At 50.4% G+C, this 23596-nt stretch overlaps 1 protein-coding gene across 1 annotated transcript in view; it reads right to left on the reverse strand.

Annotated features, from left to right (window-relative positions):
* The window catches only part of EFR3B (EFR3 homolog B), a 154903-nt gene extending 138909 nt beyond the window's left edge, over positions 1-15994 (reverse strand). The window contains exon 1 of the mRNA XM_074947365.1: positions 15493-15994. Within this exon, the coding sequence (XP_074803466.1) occupies positions 15493-15499 (7 nt within the window). The 5' untranslated portion in view covers positions 15500-15994. The remainder of the gene's footprint in view (positions 1-15492) is intronic.
* Positions 15995-23596: the final 7602 nt, after the last annotated feature.

Here is a 23596-nt window from a genome sequence, read left to right on the forward strand (position 1 = left end):
CTCTTTCTGAAGAGTGATGGGAGATAGAACAGTCATGTCATCCCGTTTGCATCTTATTTAATTTACACACCCAACCCCCATTTTCCCAGACTGACCTGTTTGACTCCGAATACAACCACACCTCCTATGGGATCGAAACACACGCAGCCCGGAAGCTTAGAACAGCATTTAGTGACCTTACACTGAGAGGCATCCAGCTCTGCAGCCTTACAAATAATGGATGGTGGGACCGAGAAGGAATGATAAAAAAAACAAACCTAATCCCATCAGCCAGCTGTGATTACCTTTAGTAAGCGAATCATAATGGCCCCTCTGAGCATGCTTGGACCCTGCTGGCCTAGCACCTAGCTCATTAACATTCACAGAGGTTTGCCCTTGGGTGTGCTTAATCCTCTGGACTCAGGAGGGGAAACCCCCAAGGGCTTGGAGATGAGTTTTTAAAGACACAGAGGCACACGATAGAAAGCAGATGGCGAGTGGCTCTGCTGAAAGGGGCCCTGACCCGAATGGCTCCATTCCGCAGGAGCTCGCCAGCTTCCATTTCCCCCACACAACCCAAAGGCCATTGCTGCATTGGAAAGCACTGAACAAATGCGATGACCTTAGGGTTGCCAACTTTTGAATCGCGCAAAACCAAACATTCTTGCCCCGCCCCTTCTCTGAGGCCCCGCCCCCTGGTCACTCAATCCCCCCTCCCTCTGTCGCTCGCTCTCCCTCACCCTCACTCACTTTCACCAGGCTGGGGCAGAGGGTTGGGATTTGGGGGGGGGTGAGGGCTGGTGGTGCAGGCTCCAGGGTGAGGGGTGGGACCGTGGGGTTCAGGGTATGGGAAGGGTCTCTGGGCTGGGGTAGGGGGTTGGGGTGCAGGAGAGGGTGTGAGCTCTGGGATGGGGCTGAGGATGAGGGGTTCAGGAGGGGGCTCAGGGCTGGGGGTTGGGGTATGGAAAGGGATGAGGGCTCTGGCTGGGGGCTGAGGATGAGGAGTTTGGGGTGCAGGAGGGGGTGAGGGCTCCAGCTGGGGTTGTAGGCTCTGGGGTGGGGCCAGGGATGAGGGGATGGGGTGTGGGAGGGGGCTCAGGGCTGGGGCAGGGGGTTGGGGTGCAGGAGGGGGTATGGGTTGTGGGTTCTGGGGGGGAGTTTGGCTGTGGGAGGGGGCTCAGGGCTGGGGTGCAGGAGGAGGTTCAGGGTGTGGGCTCCAGCCGGGCGGTGCTTACCTCAGGAGGCTCCTGAAAGCAACCGGCATATCCGTTCCTAGGCAGAGGGGCCGGGGGCTCTGCATGCTGCCCACAGCCGCGGGCACTGACCCCGCAGCTCCCATTGGCCGTGGTTCCCAGCCAATGGGATCTGTGGAGCCGGCACTCAGGACAGGGGCAGCGCACACAGTCCCAGTGGCCGCTCCTACGCCTAGGAGCCGGACATGCCGGTGGCTTCCAGGAGCCGAATGGAGCAAGGGCAGGCAGGGAGCCTGCCTTAGCACCACTGCACTGCCGACCAGACTTGTAACAGCCCAGTCAGCGGTGCTGACCGGAGCTGCCAGGGTCCCGTTTTGACAACCAGATGCCTGGCAACCCTAGATGACCTCCCTCTAGGCTGACACACCAGGGCTTGAACCCGGACCTCCAGAGGTAACAGCATGAGCTACAGAATCAGGCTCCAATAGCTTGGAACCGCAACAACTCGTATCCTCGGCAGACCCTCACAGAAGGGGACCTGTAACACTCACTCACCAGTGGGTTTCACAAACCCTGGCCAGGTTCATCACCCCCATTACCAGGCCTGTGCAGTGGGCTTGGCGAGCACAGCTCCAATTATCATGCCTCAGGCCTCAACATTTCTCCGCTTTATCCATTCCCCCTGGCCGTTTTGTAATGAATCTATGGGCTGCAAAGGTAACCCCAATGCATGCGGTGTATGAGTCTTTATCCCCCGCTGGGGCTAATCCATGTAAGAGGATAAAGTCTACTACAATGGCTAGCTCATGGAATTGCTCCTTCAGCTCAAACGGCAGAGACTCATGCTTTTTAGCTCTCTAGTTCTCTTGCTGGTCTGCAGTCAGTGCCAGGGCAGCGAGCAATGACATTCGAGTCCTGATTCTCCTCTCAGTCACACTGGTGCACCTCACGAGTAACTCTGAGTGGAGTCCCACCACAAGAATCAGGGCCCCTGACCGTTCAGCGTCTCCAGTGCTGTCCTGTGTGGGGATGAATGAACTCCCCCCCCTTCCAGCTGCTGAACCCACACAGCGAGGCAAGAGCGAGCAGGGACCGATGGGGAACAGTCACAATCACCGCAGCTGCTAAGCTTCCCCTGAGTTGCCGCAGGGTTTCTGGGCTCCCCACCGCCCCAGAAGAGCAGCCGCTCGGGAAATCCCTACGGATGCTCTCCCCAGTCACATGACACTCTGGAAAAGGCCATTGTCTCCCTTTATCTCTCTGAATCATTCCATTGCAGGGAGCGCCCCTATACCCAGTTCCCTTTCACTTACACCAGTGTAATCCTACTGATTTCAATGGAATGACTCCCAATTTACACCCAAGAGTAGAATCAGACCCCATATTTTTAACATTTTCAATGCTCAAACATGCAAACTTGGCGCTTCTAAAGCACCTGCCGTCCAAGGCTCTCAAAGTGCTTTACAGGCATTATTCACTGGTGAGCTGCCAGTTACTTACACCTGTCTGAGGTAGTGCAGTGTTATCCTCATTTTCCAAGTGGGGAAACTGAGGCACAGAGCAGCAACGTGACTTGGCCAGGGTCATCCAGCAGAACTGGGACTAGAATGCAGAAGTTCTGATCCCCTAACCCCTTTGTTCCGGACTCTCCCAGAACAGCCAAAGCCCCGGCCTTCAATCAGGCTCTTCAATTCTAATTATGCAGTTGCTGATGACTCAGACTCTGTCCTCAAGAGATTTTAAGTTTTTAATTAAAACATTTTTGGAATGAATTTGCTTCTTCGATTTCCCTGGAAAACAGAGAAGTTCTCAGGGGCTGAGAGCAGCTCAGTTTGATCCACACAAAGATCCTTGTTAGAGAGGGGATTTCGTTATCCCTGGTCTACTGAGCAGCCATCAACGTGACACCATAAAGGGCAACAGGCCTTAAAGGGAAATTAGTGCAGTATGGAAGTTCTATAGGAGAACACTTAACAAATAGGAAGCTGCCATCTTGACTCGGAGGGTACGTCTACACACCAACTAGACTGGTGGGCGGAAGAATCAAATACCCCCCCAGAAATGTTTTTATTATTTGGATGGACAGTAGCACCTGGAGTCCTCAACCAAGATCAGGGCTCCAATGTGCTAGGTGCTGTACAAACATGGTGGGAGACAGTCTCTGCCCCAAAGAGCTTACAGTCTAAAGAGACAAAGGAAGTGCCATTATTCCCCTTTGACAGGAAACTGCAACACAGAGACTAAGGGCACCGGAGGGGTTTGTTGGAGGAAGTTTATTGGCCAGGAGCACCCAAGACTTGCTGCCGGACTAGAACTCTGCCCAGGACTCCTGAAGTCTGAGTGTAGACCCATTGCTTAGTGTCTGCCCTTTTGCATTGCGGTACCGTGGGGCCCATGGGGCCTCGTGTTGAATGTAACCCTGTTTTACCGCTTCCCCAATCTTCTCCCCTGTTGTTTTTCTCCAGTCATCCCTATGTAAATAAATATTTCCCTATCCTATATTCACTGTACTATTCCAGGGTGCGTGTGTTACTCCGGGAGGGTTGGAACAGGTGCCCCTGGGGTGGAAGGGACTTTCCCTGCCGCGTTCCTGCGCGTGCCTTGTCTTGGCCAGAGCTGCCTGCAGAGCAGACTCCAACTTGGCCACAAGGGCGCTAGAGTTACACATGTCATTGTGGAATTGTCTATTAGGGGATTTTTACACCTTCCTCTATCATCTGGCACCAGCCACCACCAGGGAGAAGCTACTCGACTAGATGGATCATGGGTCACAGCTCCAGAAATGTGATTCACTGATAACCGTCTCGCATTCTTCTAACAAGGCGGAGACGAGCTCGTGAAATTCTATTACAAAATAACCCAGTAACCAAAGTGTCCCACACCTGACATTACTGACTGAAAAGACCCAGGATATGAACAGAGCTGGACTGACAGAGACTCATTTAACAATTCCACTGTGAGTCACGATAGGACAGCCTGAGCAGATGATTCATGCATCAGGATAGGTCAGACAGTACATTCACAAAGAAGAACAATGTCCCATGCCACTGGGCATCTTGTCTATATAGCAATAATACTTTATCTATGGGTACTGTTCCTCCCACGATCTCCAACGACTTTCCAAAAGGTGAGTAAGTAGCATTAGTCCCATCTTACTGAGGCTCGGAGAGGTTGTTCAGAGAGTGCAGTGCTTGGAATAGAAACCAAGTCTTGTAATTCCCAGCCCCGCTGCTCTAACTACTAGATAACGCTCCCTCTCTATACTTCTCTAGGGAACTTGCAGGGGAACTCATTAACGTCTATTTTAACCCAGGGGCCCCTGTCAAAATCAAGGTCCCATCAAGCTGGTCTCTGTATAAACACAAAGTAAGAGACAGTCCCAGCTCAGGAGCATTAACACAGAATGTTTGATCTGTTTTAAATGATCTTGCTACACAGTCATATAACCCTGTTACTACGCACCCCCCAGCACCGTCTCTGGTTTTCGTTTTCTTCTCTGTCTCAAAATCTGCTTGCTGTTCACCCCCAAACATTCTACACCGTTAGACAGCAACCCGAGACAAACGCCTGAGGAATGAGGTGCGTTGAGTGTCTAGGCTACTGGGACTCCGAGACCTGCTGCATAAATCCGGTTTCATGCAGAGTTTACAGGATCACACTTTGTTTGCAAGTTCCATTTCCAGGAGCTGCAGATTAGTAGATGTTTCAATACATGGTGAATCCTCTGTTATACAGTCCAGCATGTCAATAGGTTGCATCGATAACACCTTCTTACTGATATGCTTCTAACCATCTAACGTGCTTATAACATCTAGCCGTCATTTATCAACCCTTTATAAACTTTTTGCAATAAGCTTTAATATAAAGGGTGATTGTTTACGGTGTGTATATGACCTTAAAAAACATAATGTTTCGTTCGTGGGCAATTGGGTGCCTTGGTTTCCGTATCTGTAAGAGACCCTTTGGCATTTTTTGTATAAGTGAGAATTTGTCCTAGTGTCCAGGGTGAAAAGAAATCCACCCTCCCAACACCTGTCCCCCTGTACTCAGTGCCACCCTCCACCCCAGAGGTTGTTGCATGTCAGTGGTGCTGTAAGATGAAAGATCTAAAAGTAAAATATTACTAGAGAGGATCCCACTTCTGTAATTTGGCACGGCAAGTCACTCCTCATAACCGAAGACATGTATATTCACCGTCACACAACGGATGTGCCCTGCAATGTGTAACAGCCTAAGTTAGTCTTACCCAGTTGCTATAAAATGTCAATTACAGTAATAACGTCTTCCCACTAGAATGGTTTCTGATGGGCATGCTGATGCAGAAAGAAATGAAATAAGCCTGCACTGCCCACCAGAGCTTCACTGTTCTCCAGATGAAATGCTAACTCTGAAATCTGCGGCCCACTGAGAAACCCGATTCCTGAATGTGCCTGTACCCATCAGCTTTGAACAGCACGTCAGTGGGCAACACAGATGTCTGTTTAGAACATAATTAGCCTGAATACAGAGACAAGCTGCTAACACCTTGCGTTGTTCCCATTTCAGGTCCTGCACCGTAGGCACTGGATGATTGAAAAGCCCTGACATGAGGAGATAGAAGCAGACACCTGATAAGCCAGGGAGCGGTGTGCTCAGAGCAACTACAGAGCATCAGGGGGAAAAAGCTCTCCTAGCAGCTGCAAGATACTGTGGCATAATCAGGGCATGCGGAATTAGTGCCACCATGAAATGCAATCTGTCTGCACAGGAAATGATAATGTCTTCCATAACTGTGAAATCAAGGGGACAAATTTGCCAAGGGCCAGGATATTAACAAGAGCTGATCCCTTCTTAGTTTGATTTAGTGATAATTTTAATCACAACATGCAGGCATGTTTATGAAGGAAAAGGTCCTGGAACTCATGGGATAGTTCTACCGTTTATGGATCTGCCTCACAAGTGAGCTTGCAGCTGCCCAGAGCCAGATATCACAGCTGTCAGATACATGGCGTACATGCCCCATCAAGGAATAAAACCCAGTACCCCAGAGTCCAGAACACCCGCCTACCACTTGAACTGCGGCATAATCACCATTAACCAGCTGATGTAATAATCTTGCAGAAGCCTCTGGCCACTAAAGCAGAGTGGCACACAAACACATTAGCCAGTTAATTACAACATGACCAGCAAGCCTAGCCTGTAGGGCGATTAAAGCCACACATTTATCTTGGGCCTGAGTTGTGATGGGAGACTATGACACACCCTGTGCTGACATCTCAGCACGGCGTGGGAGAGAGAGGGAAAAGTGGTGACATGGCATGGCATTGTAACAAGGGGGTTGTTTTGTCCTGCTGATTAAAGGCAATCCCAACGTCTCCCCACCAGTAGCTACCAAGAGGAAACGCTGTCTGGGGAAGGCAGCAGATTGCTGCTGCAGGACTGGACACAAGAGACACAGGGAGCCCAACCAGGAACATAGAGGGCAGCTGCCGGAGGGATGCTCTAAAGCTGCGTGAGACAGGATTTCAATGGGGTCAGTTAGCTGCTCAGTCCCACAGACGCTAGGTTAAATTCTAATGCAGGCCTCTAAGGAGAATGAGTTTGATGGGTCTCATTCCAGGCCCCCATGTGTCCACATCAAACACCACCGCACACTTGGGCATAAATTTTCTGTGTTTATCTGTATCTGCCCTGGGGAAAGCCACGACGGAACAGCAGGGGCCCCGTGGGTCAGGAGTGAGGGATATCCGTGGAACTGTGGGTGGGAGCGGGTTGTGGGTCAGGACTGAGGGGTGTTAGCAGAGCTGACGAGGGGAGGGGGGGCCCAGGCATAGGTATAGTTGAGCAAGGGGGTTGTTGCCCCCCCAAACAGGGCCAGCTGTATGGGTGGGAGCCATGGTCAGGCAGCGAGGCTCATGCATTTAACTTAATGAACCAGGATGGGCCCCGGCAAGCAGCCCCCCTGACTCCTGCCTTCCTCCTCCTCCTCACCCCCCAGCAGTCAGGGGAGCCAGCTGTTTGGCAGCCCCGGTGGAGCCCACGCTCCCGTGTCTCGCCGTGTGGTGCCGTGGGAGCCCAGCATGCAGCGTCCCCTCGCACCATGAAATACAGCAGCCCCAGCAGCCGGTACCAGAGCGGCCGCAGCTCCCGTGCTCAGGTCACCACAGTGGACACGGAGGCTCCCCCGCAAAGCCGGGCCCAGCCCCACCCAGTAATGCACAAGCAGGAGTGCCCGCCGCCATGTGGGTTTCCTTTTTGAGCCTGCCGGACTGTGCAATGGCTGGAGTGGTTTCAGTTTAGGCCCCAGCAGAAGAGTGTTCTTTGCTGTGTGCTGACTGGCAGGGGGAAAACCGACCCGGCTCTGCACTGTAACCTTGGCTGCTGGAGCGCCCATGGACACGGAGAATCTGTCTGCAGAACTATAGATAGAGCGTTTCTATACTGGGATTTAGATACTGTCTGTCAAAGCTGGGCCCCAGACTTCACGGCCATGGAGTAAAACGTGTCCAATTATACAGTCCAATAGCTGTAGTGGAAGTCTGTATCTCTCCAGGGATTTCCTTATGGCATAGGCGGTCTGGAGGGCTCTCTAGCATAATGATTATATAGACAATATAAAGCTACCGTGTTTCTTATTTGGCCTGGGTATAATTCGGGGTGTCTCATGACAGCACAGAGAAGTTGTTTTCCCCTCAGTAAAACAGGAGTAGCACACAATGGGACATAACGAAGGAGTGATTCATTCATACAGGAGGCTCGTAAAGTGCTTTTACAAACAAGCACAATGTACTGAGCAGTGATGTTTACTGGACTATGATATCGGGCTACTGGTGCTCACCGTGTTTTACAGAGGGATTGATAAGCCAGCAAGGCCCCTACCTTTACGATATTTATTCTCTTGGTACCATGTTCCCAAGGATGATAGTGCCATCATTCTAGGACTGACTCTCTGCCCTTCTGAGACAGGCCCACATCCCTCATCTTGGATGGCTCTAACATACAGCAGCATTGGCAAATATGTGGTCAGCAGCATTATTTACCCAAAGGGATTGGAGGGGGGAGGGGGTGAAGGTGGCATCCCTCCCCGCATCTATCTGATGCTCCGGGACAGCTGCTGCTGTGTGCTTCTGCCGTCTTCTTCACCTTCCCCTTGTCCCGTTTTAGTTGGGGTTGGGGGCGCTTGTTCTTTGTCTCCAAGCATTCCTGTCAAGTGCATCTTCCAAGCTGACTCCAACCTTCTTCATGTTCTCCTTCAGCATCTCAAACTACCTCTTTCAGGATCTTTCTTTGCCCCGGGACTACTAGACCTTGTATTCTCTGGCCAACGTACCCTGCGTCTGGTTGAAAAACGAAGGCCCACAGAGCCTGTGTGATTGGCACAACTTTTCACACCACCTGGCCAGACCTGATGTTCCTGGTTGGAAGTCGGAGTTCCCTTGTCCTACACGGACTTGTTAGCCATGGCAGGCAGTCCCACCTGCCTGGATCAATCGAGTTATAAGGCTCCAGACACCCATCATTCACACCCAAACTTCCAGTTCAGAACACCTCTGCCTCGAGAAGGCAAGTGGCAGGAGTTTAGCTGTCAGGTGCTATGAATTGCACCACCTGTACGAGGCATTTTCTAGGGAGTGAGAGCTGGTCCCCCACCCCACCTCAGCCAAGACAGTTCTTTAGGATTCCTGGGATTCTGCAGTAATTAATCCAAATGCTTCTCCGATGAGCAGCCCAAAGGCCTGAGTGCTGCAGCCCAGAGAATTACACAAATGAGGCTCTTTGCGCGTTCCACCTACCACAAACCAACCAGCACAGACTTCTCAGAGACACAGCAGCTAATTGAGCCTCCTGGCACCCTCGGAGCTGAGCATTACTCCCCATTTTACACAACAAAGGAAGACGAAACAGACATGTCCAAACCGACAGATCAGTGGCAGGGCTGGGATTAGATCGCAGGAGTTCCCGAGTCCCAGTTCTGGGCCAAGCCACTCACTAAAAAGTGTCTCCCAAGCCTCTAAGTCACCCCATGACACTTCAGACCCAGGAACTTCACAGCAACAGAACTCAGATCCTCCTGCTTTAAAAAGGTTAGGCTCAAACATTACAGGGCCTATGAGACACAGCTGAGCGGTTCCATCCAGCAGCGGGAACATACACACCACATAGTTCAGTGCCGTAGTTGGGCTTCAATTAGATTTTTATTGGTAAATGTCACTAAACATCGATTTCACCATACACAGCAACAAAAAACATTTCCCTTGATAATGACTGAAACTTACAGACAGGCAAAGAAAGAAAAATGCTGTTTGAGAACTCAGAGTTTGATTTAAGGACATTTATTTTGTATATTTTGACATTTGGTATTGGCACTTTGTGTGTAACAGTTATGAAGCTTAAACTTTTAAAATCTCAACATCTACAGTCATTAAATCATTAGTATGTTTCCACCTCCCCATCATTTCTTGGAACTGTGAAAATTTAAATCAATCAAATGGAAGAATATGCTTAAAGTAAGCATTGATACGATCCATCAAAATTATTTAAAAAAATCAAATTCTGTCAAGCCTAAATACAATTCCTTAACTAGTGTAATTTGAAACAGTATGTTACACAAGCATGTACTGTAATGCAGTGGCATGCATGTGTAAGCGGGGGAACAGTCCCGCTATTGTGGGGAACTTTCCTGGCTTCTGCACTACCCCAGTCAAGTGGGCTAGCGAAAGGATCCTCGCTCCCACTTCCTTTACCCAGTGGCCTCCCTGCCCTTGAGGACTCCCCTTCCACTCTCCTGTCTGGCAGAGTCCTCGTAACCCCAACAAGGCTGGGCCCAGGATTCCTGGGGGGCTCGACCCCCAACCCTGCTGTGGTCACCTAGCACAGGGGCTAGGGTGTCCCCACTCCGGGGTACTCTCTCTGCACTGGGCACTTCTCTGACCTACTGATCATTACATACAAGTTAAAGCGAATGCAAGTTATTTAATCAACAATTAATTTTAAAACGAATAAGGAATAATGGGAAAGGTTAAAGGAAACACATCACCCCGCTCTGTGGCAGGGAACACCACAAACAGTGTCTCTGGAGTGTCAGGGCAGTTCACAGTCTGTTCCTGGTAAGTCCCAGGCCTCCTGCTCCGGCCCTGGCTGTGCTGCAGGGATGCTGCGCGCAGTGGCCACAGGCTCTCAGGCTCTAAGTGGTAGGACCCGTCTACCCAGTGTCGCCCCCAGCCCTGTCGGGGTTACGATCCAAGCCTGGCCTGCAGAGCCTCCTGGCTGAGGCGTCTCCCTGTGCTGGGCCCGCTGCCCAGGGTCCCCCTCGGTCTCTCCAGCTGCTCACCGCACCCAGCTCCAGACTGCTCCAGCCCCAGCTCCACCACTCGGTCTCTGCTGCTCTGCCTCCCGCTCCCTGGGCTGCTTCTTTGGCCCCTCTGGCTCTGGTTGCTGCAGCTCTGCTCCCAGGACAGGGTCTGCTCTCTCGGGGCTGCTTTTCTGGTCCCTCTGGATCTGGCCCAGCTCTGCTCCCCAGCTCAGCTTGGGGCCCTGCTTTCTCCTTAGCTCGGCCCCACTCTGTCTGACCCAGGCAAGTCCAACTCACACGGAGGACGGGACCTCCCTGGCCTCCTGACTCCCTCATTAGCCTGCCCACCCTGTCATTCAGACTGACCTGGAGCACTGGCCTCTCCCCACTGTTACTGGGGGCTGTCAGTCTCAGGGTCCTGATTTCCCATTGACCCTTCCCCTTTTAGTACTGGGAGCTAGTAACTAAAACACCCCCACTGAATGTTAGTAAGGGGGCAACAGTCCCCTTACACATGTACATAATGTTGACTGGCAATGGCTAGCTCACAGACAGGATAACTGACCTACTACGAGGAGCAGTTAGGGGAGATCTTCTTTGGTTCAAGTGTCAGAGGCCTGTGCGTTGGAAACAATGGCCAAGGATATAGTCCCAGATCCACGGGGTGTTTGTGATTTGTAAAACTGTGTCTTATCTGCTGCTCATAACAGCAGCTGCATCAACATGGTCAGGAGTGTAAGAAGACAGCCACTCCTCCTGCTTGTCACACAGCTGTCCTGACTTTTCAGATTTTTCCCCACAGAAACTGCAGGACTGAGCAAGGCTAAGGTGATGCTGGTTGGGAAGACACAAGCCTCTCCTCCATCGAAGACACCTGCCCCACACCCCTGCAGTCAGTCTCCATGACTGGGGAGAGACAGTGGAGAAAAATGCTTTCTTCTATCGCCAGCTTGCTCTTCCTGGAGGAGGACTTGGTCCCAGTGCGCCCTTTGTTTGTTATCACCTCCTAGCTGGATTGTGATAACTCTGTCTGGGGCTAAAGGTGGAAGCAACCCAGAGGATGCAACTTATGCAGAATATAGTGTCCGACCTCCTCAGCATGCTGGGCCTCCTTCAGCGCATCACCAATGTGTCCCCTTCCCAGTCCTCTTCTGTTGCTAATTTAAGCCCTTGGTCCAAACTTTCAAAGCTATCAACAGCTACTCCAGCAACCACATCTCCACCCATGGCAGCCGCTCTCTTCAGCGACAGTGCAGCTCACAAAGTCTAGGACAAAGCGTGTGAGAGCCTGAGACAAAGTACTCTTGGGGCGGGGCTGTGGGGGGGGGGCTCAGCTGCAGAGCGAGCTGCTGGAGAGATCAGAATGACCCAAAGAGTGATGGCATTTAGAACATGCTGCAGGAGCCTCCCTTCTGACCAAGCTTAAGAACACAAGAACGGCCATACTGGGTCAGACCAATGGTCCATCTAACCCAGTATCCTGTCCTCCGACAGTGGCCAATGCCAGGTGCCCCAGAGGGAATGAACAGAACAGGTAACACTCAAGTGATCCATCACCTGTCACCCATTCCCAGCTTCTGGCAAACAGAGGCTAGGGACACTATCCCTGCCCATCCTGACTAATAGCCATTGATGGACCTATCCTCCATGAACTTATCTATTTCGTTTTTGAACCCTGTTATAGCCTTGGCCTTCCCAACATCTTCTGGCAAGGAGTTCCACAGCTTCTCCACCTCAGCAGGAAGCAGATCTACCGACAACATATGCATACGCACATCACCTACCGCGACAGGTCCCCGATCCTGGTTGATCTGGGGGTCATAGTGGATCACAAGCTAAATATGAGTCAACAGTGTCACACTGTTGCAAAAAAAGCAAACATTATTCTGGGATGTATTAGCAGGAGTGTTGTAATCAAGACACAAGAAGTAATTCTTCTGCTCTACTCTGCGCTGATTAGGCTTTAAATGGAGTATTGTGTCCAGTTCTGGGTGTTGCATTTCAGGAAAGATGTGGACAAATTGGAGAAAGTCCAGAGAAGAGCAATAAAAATGATTAAAGGTCTAGAAAACAACCTATGAGAGAAGTTTGAAAAAAGGGTGTTTGTTTAGTCTGGGGAAGAGAAGACAGAGAGGACATAACAGTTTTCAAGTACATAAAAGGTTGGTACAAGGAGGAGGAAGAAAAATGGTTCTCATTAACCCAATGGGTTTAAACTGCAGCAAGGGCGGTTTAGGTTGGACATTAGGAAAAACTTCCTAACTGTCAGGGTGGTTAAGCACTGGAATAAATTGTCTAGGGAGGTTGTGGAATCTCCATCATTGGAGATTTTTAAGAGCAGGTTAGACCAACACCTGTCAGGGATGGTCTAGAGATAATTAGTCCTGCCATGAGTGCAGGGGACTGGACTAGATGACCTCTCAAGGTCCCTTCCAGTCCTATGCTTCTGTAATGCCTCTCGATGCAACTGTACTACAAACAGTAAGGTGAAGAGCAGAGCCCTCTTTGAAGTTCACTACAAACCTCGCTATGTAGATTCAAGTTGCAATGGGGGAGGTTTAGATTGGATATTAGGAAAAACTTTTTCACTAAGAGGGTGGTGAAACACTGGAATGCGTTACCTAGGGAGGTGGTAGAATCTCCTTCCTTAGAGGTTTTTAAGGTCAGGCTTGACAAAGCCCTGGCTGGGATGATTTAACTGGGAATTGGTCCTGCTTCGAGCAGGGGGTTGGACTAGATGACCTTCTGGGGTCCCTTCCAACCCTGATATTCTATGATTCTATGATTCTATGATTTCCAGGTGCAGCGTTAAGATACAGCAGCCGTGGGAGCAACAGAAAGCCCTAAAGCGGATGGAACCGACCACCTTGTTCTGAAGTGCGGCTGGAGGCTGGTCCAGCCTCGGCCTATGGCGATGCTGTCACAACATCACAATGCTGTGTCTCTTAATAGATGTCGTTTCTGTTGGGATATGTAAGGGTGAAGCAGAGACCTGGGAAACCGCTGGTGTGCAGACATGGTATTAGGGAGCAGAGCCATGAGCAGGCACCGCTTCTGCATTTGATAAAGTGCAGGTACCCCTGATAAAGTGCTACCCCTCTGCCTTGCCTTCCCCTTGTTAAGGATTGATAAGCCTTGCAGCTGCATAAGGAATGTGGGGATCTAAAGGATACTTTTGTGTAAAGCACTGTTATCTTCCCCCTCCCTTCCTTTCCTAGCTACATGAACAAGCTCGGGGTCAGGGCCCCTTCCTCCCTTCCCTGCAAACTGCTCATCCAGGGCATTTGTGCCTACAATTATTGTAAAGAACTTTTACTTTGAAGATACATTTATCTGTAGAATATGCTAATACTGTAATCAGGGGCGGGGATAATTATATTCAGTATATAGCTATTAATATTCATTGTATGGGAGTTCATGTTACTCAATAAGGGGTTTGGGGGTGTTGCAACGATTGTAGATATTTACATACTAACTTAGATAACAGGAGCGTGCTGTAACTAATCCAGTGCTTACTCGACAATTGGGTCGAGAGGAACAAGTACCGCAATAAAGAAGCCCGTCTACTCAATCCACCTCTGGGTCAGCCCTGCTCATTCTCTAATGGTTTCCCCATGGAAGGCGAGCTCCGGTTCCCACAAACCTGTGGAGAGCAGTGGGGGACGGGGTAGCTCACCATTCCCTGAAAAGCAAGCTGGGATTGATTAGCATGACAGAACTGTTGTGTCACTGAGAACTGTACACAACAGGCCCTAATTCTAGTTATGTCAAGGCCCATTTATAATGCTGTGGCAGTATAAGGAGGCCTTAAAATGGGTGGAAACAGCCCCCCCCTCCAAGAATCCCCCCCACATCCTGGTCACTGGCCCTGCTCTCAGGCCCCCAGTATGGTGTGGGGGTCATTGGTGTGGCAGCAGTGTGCTGCACTATGACTATTCTCTGCTTCCCGTGCCTATATGGGGCTGCAGCAAGGAAAGGGAAAGTTACAATCGCTCTTGGGATGCTCTGACTTAGGGCCCTCCCTAGCCCCAAAATACAGGGAGTGCAAAGGTGACTTAAAGCCACTTTACCCCCAACCACAGGAACAATCATGGAGCGTCTGGCGCTGTGAGAGCGACAGAACTGTGCAAACTCCACAGGGTCCTGTCACAAGGGGTCCTGCAGGATGTGATTCAGTTTCCATGTCAGTTTCATTCATCTGTCAGTTTCGTTTTGAGTTTCCCCTGAAAAACCACACTTGCCTCCAGGCTGGCCCACGTGTCACCGGAAGGTCTGGGGAACAGCAAAGCCTTCCAGTCTCAGCTGGGTAATAACAATAAACACTTGGGCTGAGCTGAGGCTGGCCCACCCCCAGAACTACCACTCTTCCACTGGGCCGTCCCTGCACAAACTCCCTCCAGATCACGGCTAAAAACCCCTCAGAGCCAGGGATGGGAAAGGCCCATCAGATCACTGCTGCGCCCTACACCTCAGTGTATTCTCCTGTCCTCCCTCCAGTCTGGTCTCCGAAGCCCCAAGCAACGGTGCTTCCACCATTTCCCCTGGGACACAGCTCCACAGCCTAGCACAGCTCACAGTCAAGCTGCTTTTCCAGATAGTTCAACATTTTCCTGTTCTTATTGGCGTAAGATCTAACACCAAGGTACCAGTGCTAACAACAATCTCCTGCCCAGCAAACACACTGTTCTTCCAGACAGCAGATGGAAACTCCTGTGGTTTTTTCCTTTAACCCCTTCACCTCTGATTTTTTTTTGCAACTCCATAAAGGACACACAGCATTTGCTGGTCTTAAGCACAATGTTTCACTGACACACCACACTCTGGGGCTGGAGGGAGAAAGGGCACGGAAAGGGCACTGCCCGCACCAGGCAAAACTATGGGGTATCTTATTGCTTCTGCATGCCTAGACCAGACAAACATTACTCAACGGGAGAGAGCAACCCTTAAGGTGCAAAGCAAGCAAAAAAAGGGGTTAAGTCCTTTCTCCTGTCACTTGCCTTCCCACATCCCCTGCCATGTGCTGGCAAGCAGCTGCAACTCCCCCCCTACCTGTCATTGCTGCTCTCGAGAGCCGGGTTCACGCTGCAAGACCGGTCCCAAAGCTCAGTCCAGCCTAGGCAGGGAGGGAATCCCTGTGGGTGTCCTCTTTCCCCGTACGCTGGCTGGCAAGCCCCAAGAAAGCCACCGACGCCGCTGCTCCCGCTGCCCCACGATCCGTCAGGGAGAGAGAGCCCGTCTTTGAAGAGTCAGCCGCAGCAAAACAAGAGCTAGAAATGTTTAGTTAAGTTACTTTGTGCGTCGGCTGCCTCCTTCCTTTCCCAAGTCACGCAGACAGCCCCAGCTGCTCAGTTTCCTTTTTCAACAGGAGCGGTGAGTAATAAGCCCGGCCCGACGCACAGCCTGAGCCTTGGTGGGAGCAAAGAGAACAGTGACTTTGGGGGAATTGAAGCAGAGATCCCTGAAGGCCCATTTACCAGCAGCGGGCCAACAGAGCCGACAGCTTTCTTGCAGGCACTTTGGACCTCCAGCACGACAGCAGCCTGGAATGATAAAATCCTCATGTGTCCTGACCAGCAGGTGATTGGCATGCAGAGGGAACTGAGTCGGTTAGGAGACAGGGGAAAGGGCCCAGCTCCCTCCTTTGTCAGACAGGTTCCTCCCTGGTCTGGCTGCTCCTTCCTTCCTCCCGCCCTCCACCTGACACTCTCTCACAGCTGTTTCCATGGACACCAGTAGCTGCCACAGAAACAGCAGCAGGGACTTCAGACATCAAGAAATCCACCCCTCCATCTGTCTATTGCTCCTTCCTCCCTGCAGAAGAGAGGTGGCTTCCCAGCAGAGAGCCTCCCACTGAAGTCTGCAAGAGTTTTACCAGCAGACTTCCACAGGAATAGGACTGATTTCCCTGCTTTGACTAGCAGTAACAGGGAAGAGGAATGGCCCAGAGAGAGACACACACCAGCGCTTGAGAAACAGGAACGGGAAGCCTGAAGTTTCTTGGAGGGGAAGTGGGGGTGGACAGATATCAACCGCAACTGGGCTTAGCAGAACAGTCAGGTGGTGCCTGGGAAGTAACTGGTGTGAGGAAAGTAACAGAACTTTCAACAGGTGGAGAAGTTATTTGTGATTCTTACAGCACTGGGGTCATCAGTGCTATAATAATCAGGGTTGGATACAGTATTAGGAAAAACTGTTTCACTAGGAGGGGGTGAAGCACAGCAATGGGTTACCTAGGGAGGTGGTGGAATCTCCTTCCTTAGAGGTTTTTAAGGCCCAGCTTGACAAAGCCCTGGCTGGGATGATTTAGTTGGGGTTGGTCCTGCTTTGAGCAGGGGGTTGGACTAGATGACCCCCTGAGGTCTCTTCCAACCCTCATCTTCTATGATTCTATGATTTTTGGAACTATATGGCAACAGTGGGGCTAGACTCAAGGCCAGAAGGGACCATCATGATCATCTGGTCTGACCTACTGCACATTGCAGGCCACAGAATCTCACCCACCCAGTCTTGTGATAGACCTCTAACCTCCGGCTGAGTTACTGAAGTCCTCAAATCATGATTTAAAGACTTCAAGTTATACAGAATCCCCCATTTACACTAGTTAAAACCTGCAAGTGACCTGTGCCGCATGCTGCAGAGGAGGAAAAAAAAAATGTCCCAGGGCCAGAATCTAAACCCTCTTGTTCCAAAAATGTCCACTATCTTTTGAGCTAGAGGAGAATCCAATCTGTCTGACATGATTAGCTGTTAGGATTCCACCCAGGAGAGGGCAGCACACACATCTCTCCTATATATTACACTGTAATAACCCCTATAGTTGAGGTGACAGTCCCCAGATTTCTACACCAGGGAACAGATGCAGCAAAGGGCCTTCAACTCTGGATCTCTTTTCTCCTAGTCCCACAGACAACAGACCTCAAACTTGTTTGAGTTTTCAGGGCTAGTGCCTCGGGCTTTTGGCTGCAAGGAGGTCTCAGGGACTGGGCAGTTGAGTTTCTTGGTGGACTAGACGAAGTTCTCTTGAATCAGTGCATTCATTGGTACGAGTTGAAGATGCACGCGTCTAGAAAACGTAACAGCACATTATACAGATTAAATAAATACAATTATACATTGAAGAGAATCTAGACATGCAATGATTAGAATGCGCTTCACACATCTCACAACACCCCGGGGAGATAGATCTGTATTAACACCCCAGTTTAGAGCGGGGAAAACTGAGGCACATAGGTATACATCTGACTCACAGCCAGTCAATGTCAGATCTGAGAACAGAACCCAAGAGTCCCAATTCCCAGAGCCCCCTGCTTTCACCGACAGACCCTATTCAGTCCCTCAATTAAGTGGACCTATAGCAAGTTCCTGTGATACCTCAGTGACAGGCTATGGGCCTGTTTAGGGTGTCTTTAGTAGGAATGCAATCACAGGATTGGGGTGCCTGTTTCCACCTGGGATGCCATTACGCACTCTCTTGTGACATTGCACATGGACACAAACAGGAGCCCTCACTGGCTTGTATGTCACAATGGGGCATCATCAGGTCCCAAATGAACTCGGGGTTCACCCATCCTGCAAGCGGCATAAGAACCACCTCCACTTTGGGACATCCCTCTCCTCAGACTTGAGTGCCACATACAAAGGTCAGAGCCCTAGTGCACAAGCTCTGAGAAACCAGAAGAGATGTCCTAATGGGCTAAGCCTTAGCTTTGGAGTCCCTGCATTCCACAGAAGCACAGGCTCAAATCAGCCAACGCAGCCCTTCATCCATTTGAGGCAGATAAAGCAAGCTCTATGCCGTGAACTGCAGGAAGGTCCTTTTGAATGAGACCTTTGAAACCAAGGTTCTGCATGGCCATTAAAGAGTCTATGGTGCTTTCCGCAAGAGCAACATTTGCTCAGTGTTTAAACCTTAAACCCCCTTCTCTCAGGTGTGCTCTGTGCCTGGCTACAACACTGCACCCCAGAGGTAGCTGCATTTCAGTAGTGCCCTGTGTATTGTGACGGGGCAAGGCCAGATGGCCATAGAAAAGTAGTGGGAGATAGATATATTAGCTCCAGGCTAAACAAATCCCTGGTACCAGGATAAGTGAAATGGCAGCTGCTCCAGGTCAATTAAGACACCTGGGGCCAAGTAAGAACTTTCCAGAAGGCAGGGAGAATGCTAGGTTGATTGGGACACCTGAAGCCAATCAGGGGCTGGCTGAAACTAGTTAAAAGCCTCCCAGGCAGTCAGGTGGGGGTGCATGTCAGGAGCTGTGGGAGGAAGTTGTGCTGTTGGAGAGACTGAGCAGTACACACCATATCAGGCACAAGGAAGGAGGCCCTGAGGTAAGGGTGAAGTGGAGCTTGAGGAAGTGGGGGCTGCTGTGGGGGAAGTAGCCCAGGGAACTGTACATGTCATGTTTCTAAAAGGTCAGCTACCATAGCTGATACTATTAGGGTCCCTGGGCTGGAGCCTGGAGTAGAGGGTGGGCCTGGGCTCCCCCCATGCCCACCTTTGCCCCCTCATTAAGCACTGAGACTGGGAGACAACAGAGACTGTGCAAGGGAGGATAACTTCTCCTCACCTCCCTAGCTGGCTTATGATGAAAATGGCTCAGTAGACTGTGACCCTTGTCTCTAGAGAGAGAGAAGGGTTACGTGGAGGGTCACAGTGAGCCTCTGAGGCTAGTGAAATCCTCCAGGAAACGCGGGACGCACGGAGGCAAGGACAGAGCTTTGTCACAGTATACAGAGAGAAATCTGATATATGGCATGTGCTTAATTTAAAGATTATCTGGAACCTCTCAGCTAGCATCAGTTAAATCTTTATGGTTGCAAAGGAAGAAATTCATCCTTCTTCTCTGATGTGCTTCAGGGGCTAGCAGGTTCCCCAAGAGAACATAGCCCTGGAACAGGGTCCTGGACTTTAAATGTATTTACTGTATACAGTATGCCAGTTTAGCAGTTTCCCTAAATTATTATTTGCATCTTTCTTAAGCCACTCACACAAGGGAAAATGAAACAGAACAGAAAGCCTTCTGTGATTTACAGCTGCAGGCCACAATAATTACATTAAACAGAAGATGTGTCTTCAGTAATGAGCTCTGTCGGGCATGTGCATACTGGACTAGATGCTCAGCTGGGGCATCAGTGTCGCTTTAATGAAGAGAATGGAGTTACACCGATTTACATCAGCTGCGGCTCTAACTCCACAATCTGTCAATGATTCAGTATCAAAACTGAAGGGAAGAGGGGTTGCAATTATTTTAGAGACAACATCCAGTTTCTATTCACTGTTTCGGTTCGCCCCACTCTCCTTCATTTTCTCTAACTCCAAAGTGCAATCTATCTGAAACAGACAATAATTCAGGGCTTTGCGTAGTTTTCAATTCAGGGATGGATGGGAGGTCACCCCTCTGCTCTCTCTCTCGTGACAGAACTTTTACTGGAGTACTGGCTGGTTTTATTTCAAACATGCCAGGCGATGGAGCTCAAGTGATCTCAGAAAGTTCCTGCTGGATGCATCTGTACTGACCTCTGTACTTTTCCATAAGCATTTGCCTCACACTAAAAAAGTCCCATCTGGTAAAGACCCTGTGCAGCTGACCAAAACACCTTTTCGGGAAGAATCTGTTAGCGATTAACACTAGCTATTAATATAGCAGATGCTTTCTTAATTAACATGCTGTGCTCGTTGTATCTGAGAGCCCTCAGCAGGATTGTTAGGATTCCCTCCAACCCAGAGAAAGCCCACTGAAAACTTCCAGTTTAAAACCACGTTGTTGTTTAATGAAACGAGACAGACCTCATGCAATTCACCTTAGGTGCGTATTTATTCCATCAGCATAAAAAGGCACACATTGACCAAGATGAAAAACTGCTGTTCTGAAAGTGGAACACAATTCTCTAGTCCCCAGTCTTGTATCTAATTAGACTTGCCACACTTTCACATCTGCCTGTGGAAAGTAATACCCTCTTTCCAATTTATTTGCCTTCTCGGCCAGTAGCCTTTTACAAATGTGGACCAAGCCAATCTGAATGTAGTGAAAACACACTCAATGGATACTGAGCTGGGTGGCCAGGAGCATAGGTCTTTAATATTGGACAAAACACTGAATTCAGCTGCCTTGCCTTTTGTCACCTTACTTCCCCAATGTGTTGCAATGAAATGTGATACCGCTTCTTTGCGCTCACAGATTTGGAGTTGGAATCCACATCTTCAGTTTCCAGTGCCAGAAGGGAAGGAACGGATTGGGGATTCTGTTCCAGGAGCAATGTCTCAACCTCATCTTCCCCCAATTGCCCTTTGTGACCTCTCTAGATTTCCTTGTTGGGTAAAATGTGTGCTATGTTTTGATGCAAGTCCCTTGTGGTCAGTGCCAAATTTCAACACGCTGATAGTAGCTGGATGCAAATGCAGAGACCTGCTCTCCCAAAATGTTCTAATGAGTGTCATGGGGCATCCATTCTCCTTTCTTCAATCAATCAGCCATGGGGCTGATGGTGGTTTCTTATCAAGTTGGAGACTTCACCTTTCTGTTACTTTTCTGGCTGCACTGCACTCACCACTGAAGATAGCTAATTTACAGTCGAAGGAGCAAGTTGCACCGATCTATCTTTTTCAGCTCTCTCATTTTTCAAAGGTTGCCCAGCCATCATCTTTTATTTCTTGCTAGGATATTCCTCTCACCCTTAATTCTATCCCAGAATAGAAGGAAGGGAAAGGCTGTAGATGCTTCAGATAGAGTGGAGATTTAATAGAATAAGGCAACTAGAAACATGCAGTTTTAAGAGGGCTCCACATCAAAGCCCTTGTACTAGGGTTTGCTCACTGAAGGCAAAATTCACCCTGCCAAGGACCAGCACAAGAGCAATGAAGTTGCACTTAAACTAGGTCTCAAATGGCGCCTGGGGTCTTGTGCTGGCCCCACAACGGGAAGGCAAGAGCTAGAAAAGGCTGACTTTGTAGACTTGACCCTGATGATCAGCACCGCCTCTTGTGAATCTAGGGTAGAGATCATATTTTTAAGTGACTGAGAGGAGACAAGGGAAGTGGTCAAGCTCAAAAAAGACAGAGACCCAAGGTCAAGAGGGCTTTAGATAGACTGAAGGAAGTGGTTTTCTGTTTCTAAGGGCTTGTCTATATTGGGGCGTGTAGCAGGCTGCAGACTCACCGATGCAGCGCCTCCTGCTGGTTACCTCAGGAATTAGCTCAATTCCAGCTCTCAGAGCATCCTCTGCTAGCCAGTGTCTCGCCTGCCTCAGGCCCCGTGTCCCTCCTGGACCCTGGTGCCCTTTATCTAAGGGTTCTGCCCTAGCAGTACCCCCACACTCTGGGTCTCCCCTCCCAGGGGAATCCCCAACCCTCTAAGCCCACCTTGCTTAAGTGGCTACCGCCAGTCATCATCTGGCCCCCTTTCTCTGAGGCAGACTGCAGTCTGTAGTGGCCACTCATCACTGGCAAGGGGGTTGGACCAGCTGCCTCTGCCTATCTCCGGGCTGTACCTCTTCAGCCCCGGTACCTTCTTAGGTCTTAAACAAGGCCTCAGCATGGGGAGTTGCCAGGCTGGAGCTTCCCAGCTCCTCTTGCCTTTCCCCAGCCCTGATCTGCATCAGGTACCCTTGAGCTCCTAGGCAGCCAGGTCCTTCCCGCTCCAAGGCTGCAGAGAGACTGTGTCCCAGCTCCTCCCTTAGCCCTTTTATCAGGGCCTGCTGTGGCCTGATTAGGTGTGGCCACAGCTGTGGCCGCTTCCCCATCAGCCTACCCTTTCTCCCAGGAGCGGGGTGACTGCCCCGCTACGGGGCTGTAGCCATCTGTGTAGCTGAACTGATGTAGCTGCACTAACGCAACCTCCCAAGGTAGCCTGGGTACACCGGCCTGAACTGGGACTGGGACCGACGCACTGCGTTTACACTAGGTATCTGCACCAGCGGCTAAAATCCCCAGCGCTGGCAAGGCTGTGTCTATGCTCCAGAGTCTACCCCAGCACAGCTACGTTGGTGTAGCTATGCTGGAATAACCCTGTAGTGTAGACACAGCCTATGCTGACAGAAGGGGTTTTTCTGTCAGTGTAGGAACACCACCGCCCCAAATGTTAGCTACATCAACGTAAGTGACATTCTTCCATTGACGTAGCTGCATCACGCTGGGGGCTAGGTCAGCAAAGCTCTGCCGGTCAGGAGTGTGGGGTCCTTATACTCTGAACAAGGTAGGGAGGTTGATCAAATGTAGACCAAGCCCAAAGCTTTAGAGCTACAGACTCAGCCACGTTGGTGGATCTGGTTACAATATGGCTGACCCCGCCCCATTGTTCCATCTCCGAGTGCAGGTGAGTCTGAGGGGTGGTCTACACTGAAGTTACATTGGCATAGCTCCGTCTCTCAGGGGTGTGAGAAATCCACACCCCTGAGATGCAGCTAAAACAACCTGTCCCCTGGTGTAGACAGTGCTAGGTTGACAGAGGAATTCTTCCATTGACCTAGCTAGCACCTCTCGGAGAAGTGAATTGACCACAGTGATGGGAGAACCCCTCCCAGCACTGTCGTGTCCACACTGATGCCCTACAACTGTGCACTGCGGCACTGTGTCGATGTGCCTCTGTAGCGGGTTAAGTGCAGACGCAGCCTCATCCTGTCTCTGACCTGGGCTTTAGTGCACCTCCAAATGAAGTGATGACCCCATCTACAGCGCAAGATGGAAGTGAGGTGGAGACGTGTGTTGGAACCAGTTCATCCCACTGTGGTTTGGCCAGACTAGATGATCATGATGGTCCCTTCTGGCCTCAAAGTCTGTGAGTAGCACAGATGGGGACCTAAGCCTGTGCTACTACAAACTACCTTGCTGGCATTTTGATTTTTTTGTCCTGAAACAGGAATCTTTTTTAATAAACCCCAAGAATTTTAGCCAGTCGGGATATTTTCGAAAAGGCCAGCTCTGAAGCATCACACTCCCCATCCCTCCTACCCATCTGTCTCAGGGCTTCCTGCAGCACCTCGATCCAGCCTCAGCAGCACAGGCCTCCTGTCTGATTCTGCCTCTCACCCACAGCCTCAGCCCACTCTGCCCGTGGCAGTTGTAAATGCCAAGTCATTTTCCTGCCTCAGTCCTGCCTCTTACTCCCCTGCTATCTCATACCCCTTTGATCCTGAACGCACGCCACCTGCTCTGCAG

This window comes from Natator depressus, chromosome 3 (assembly GCF_965152275.1).
Source record: "Natator depressus isolate rNatDep1 chromosome 3, rNatDep2.hap1, whole genome shotgun sequence".
Lineage (NCBI taxonomy): Eukaryota > Metazoa > Chordata > Testudines > Cheloniidae > Natator > Natator depressus.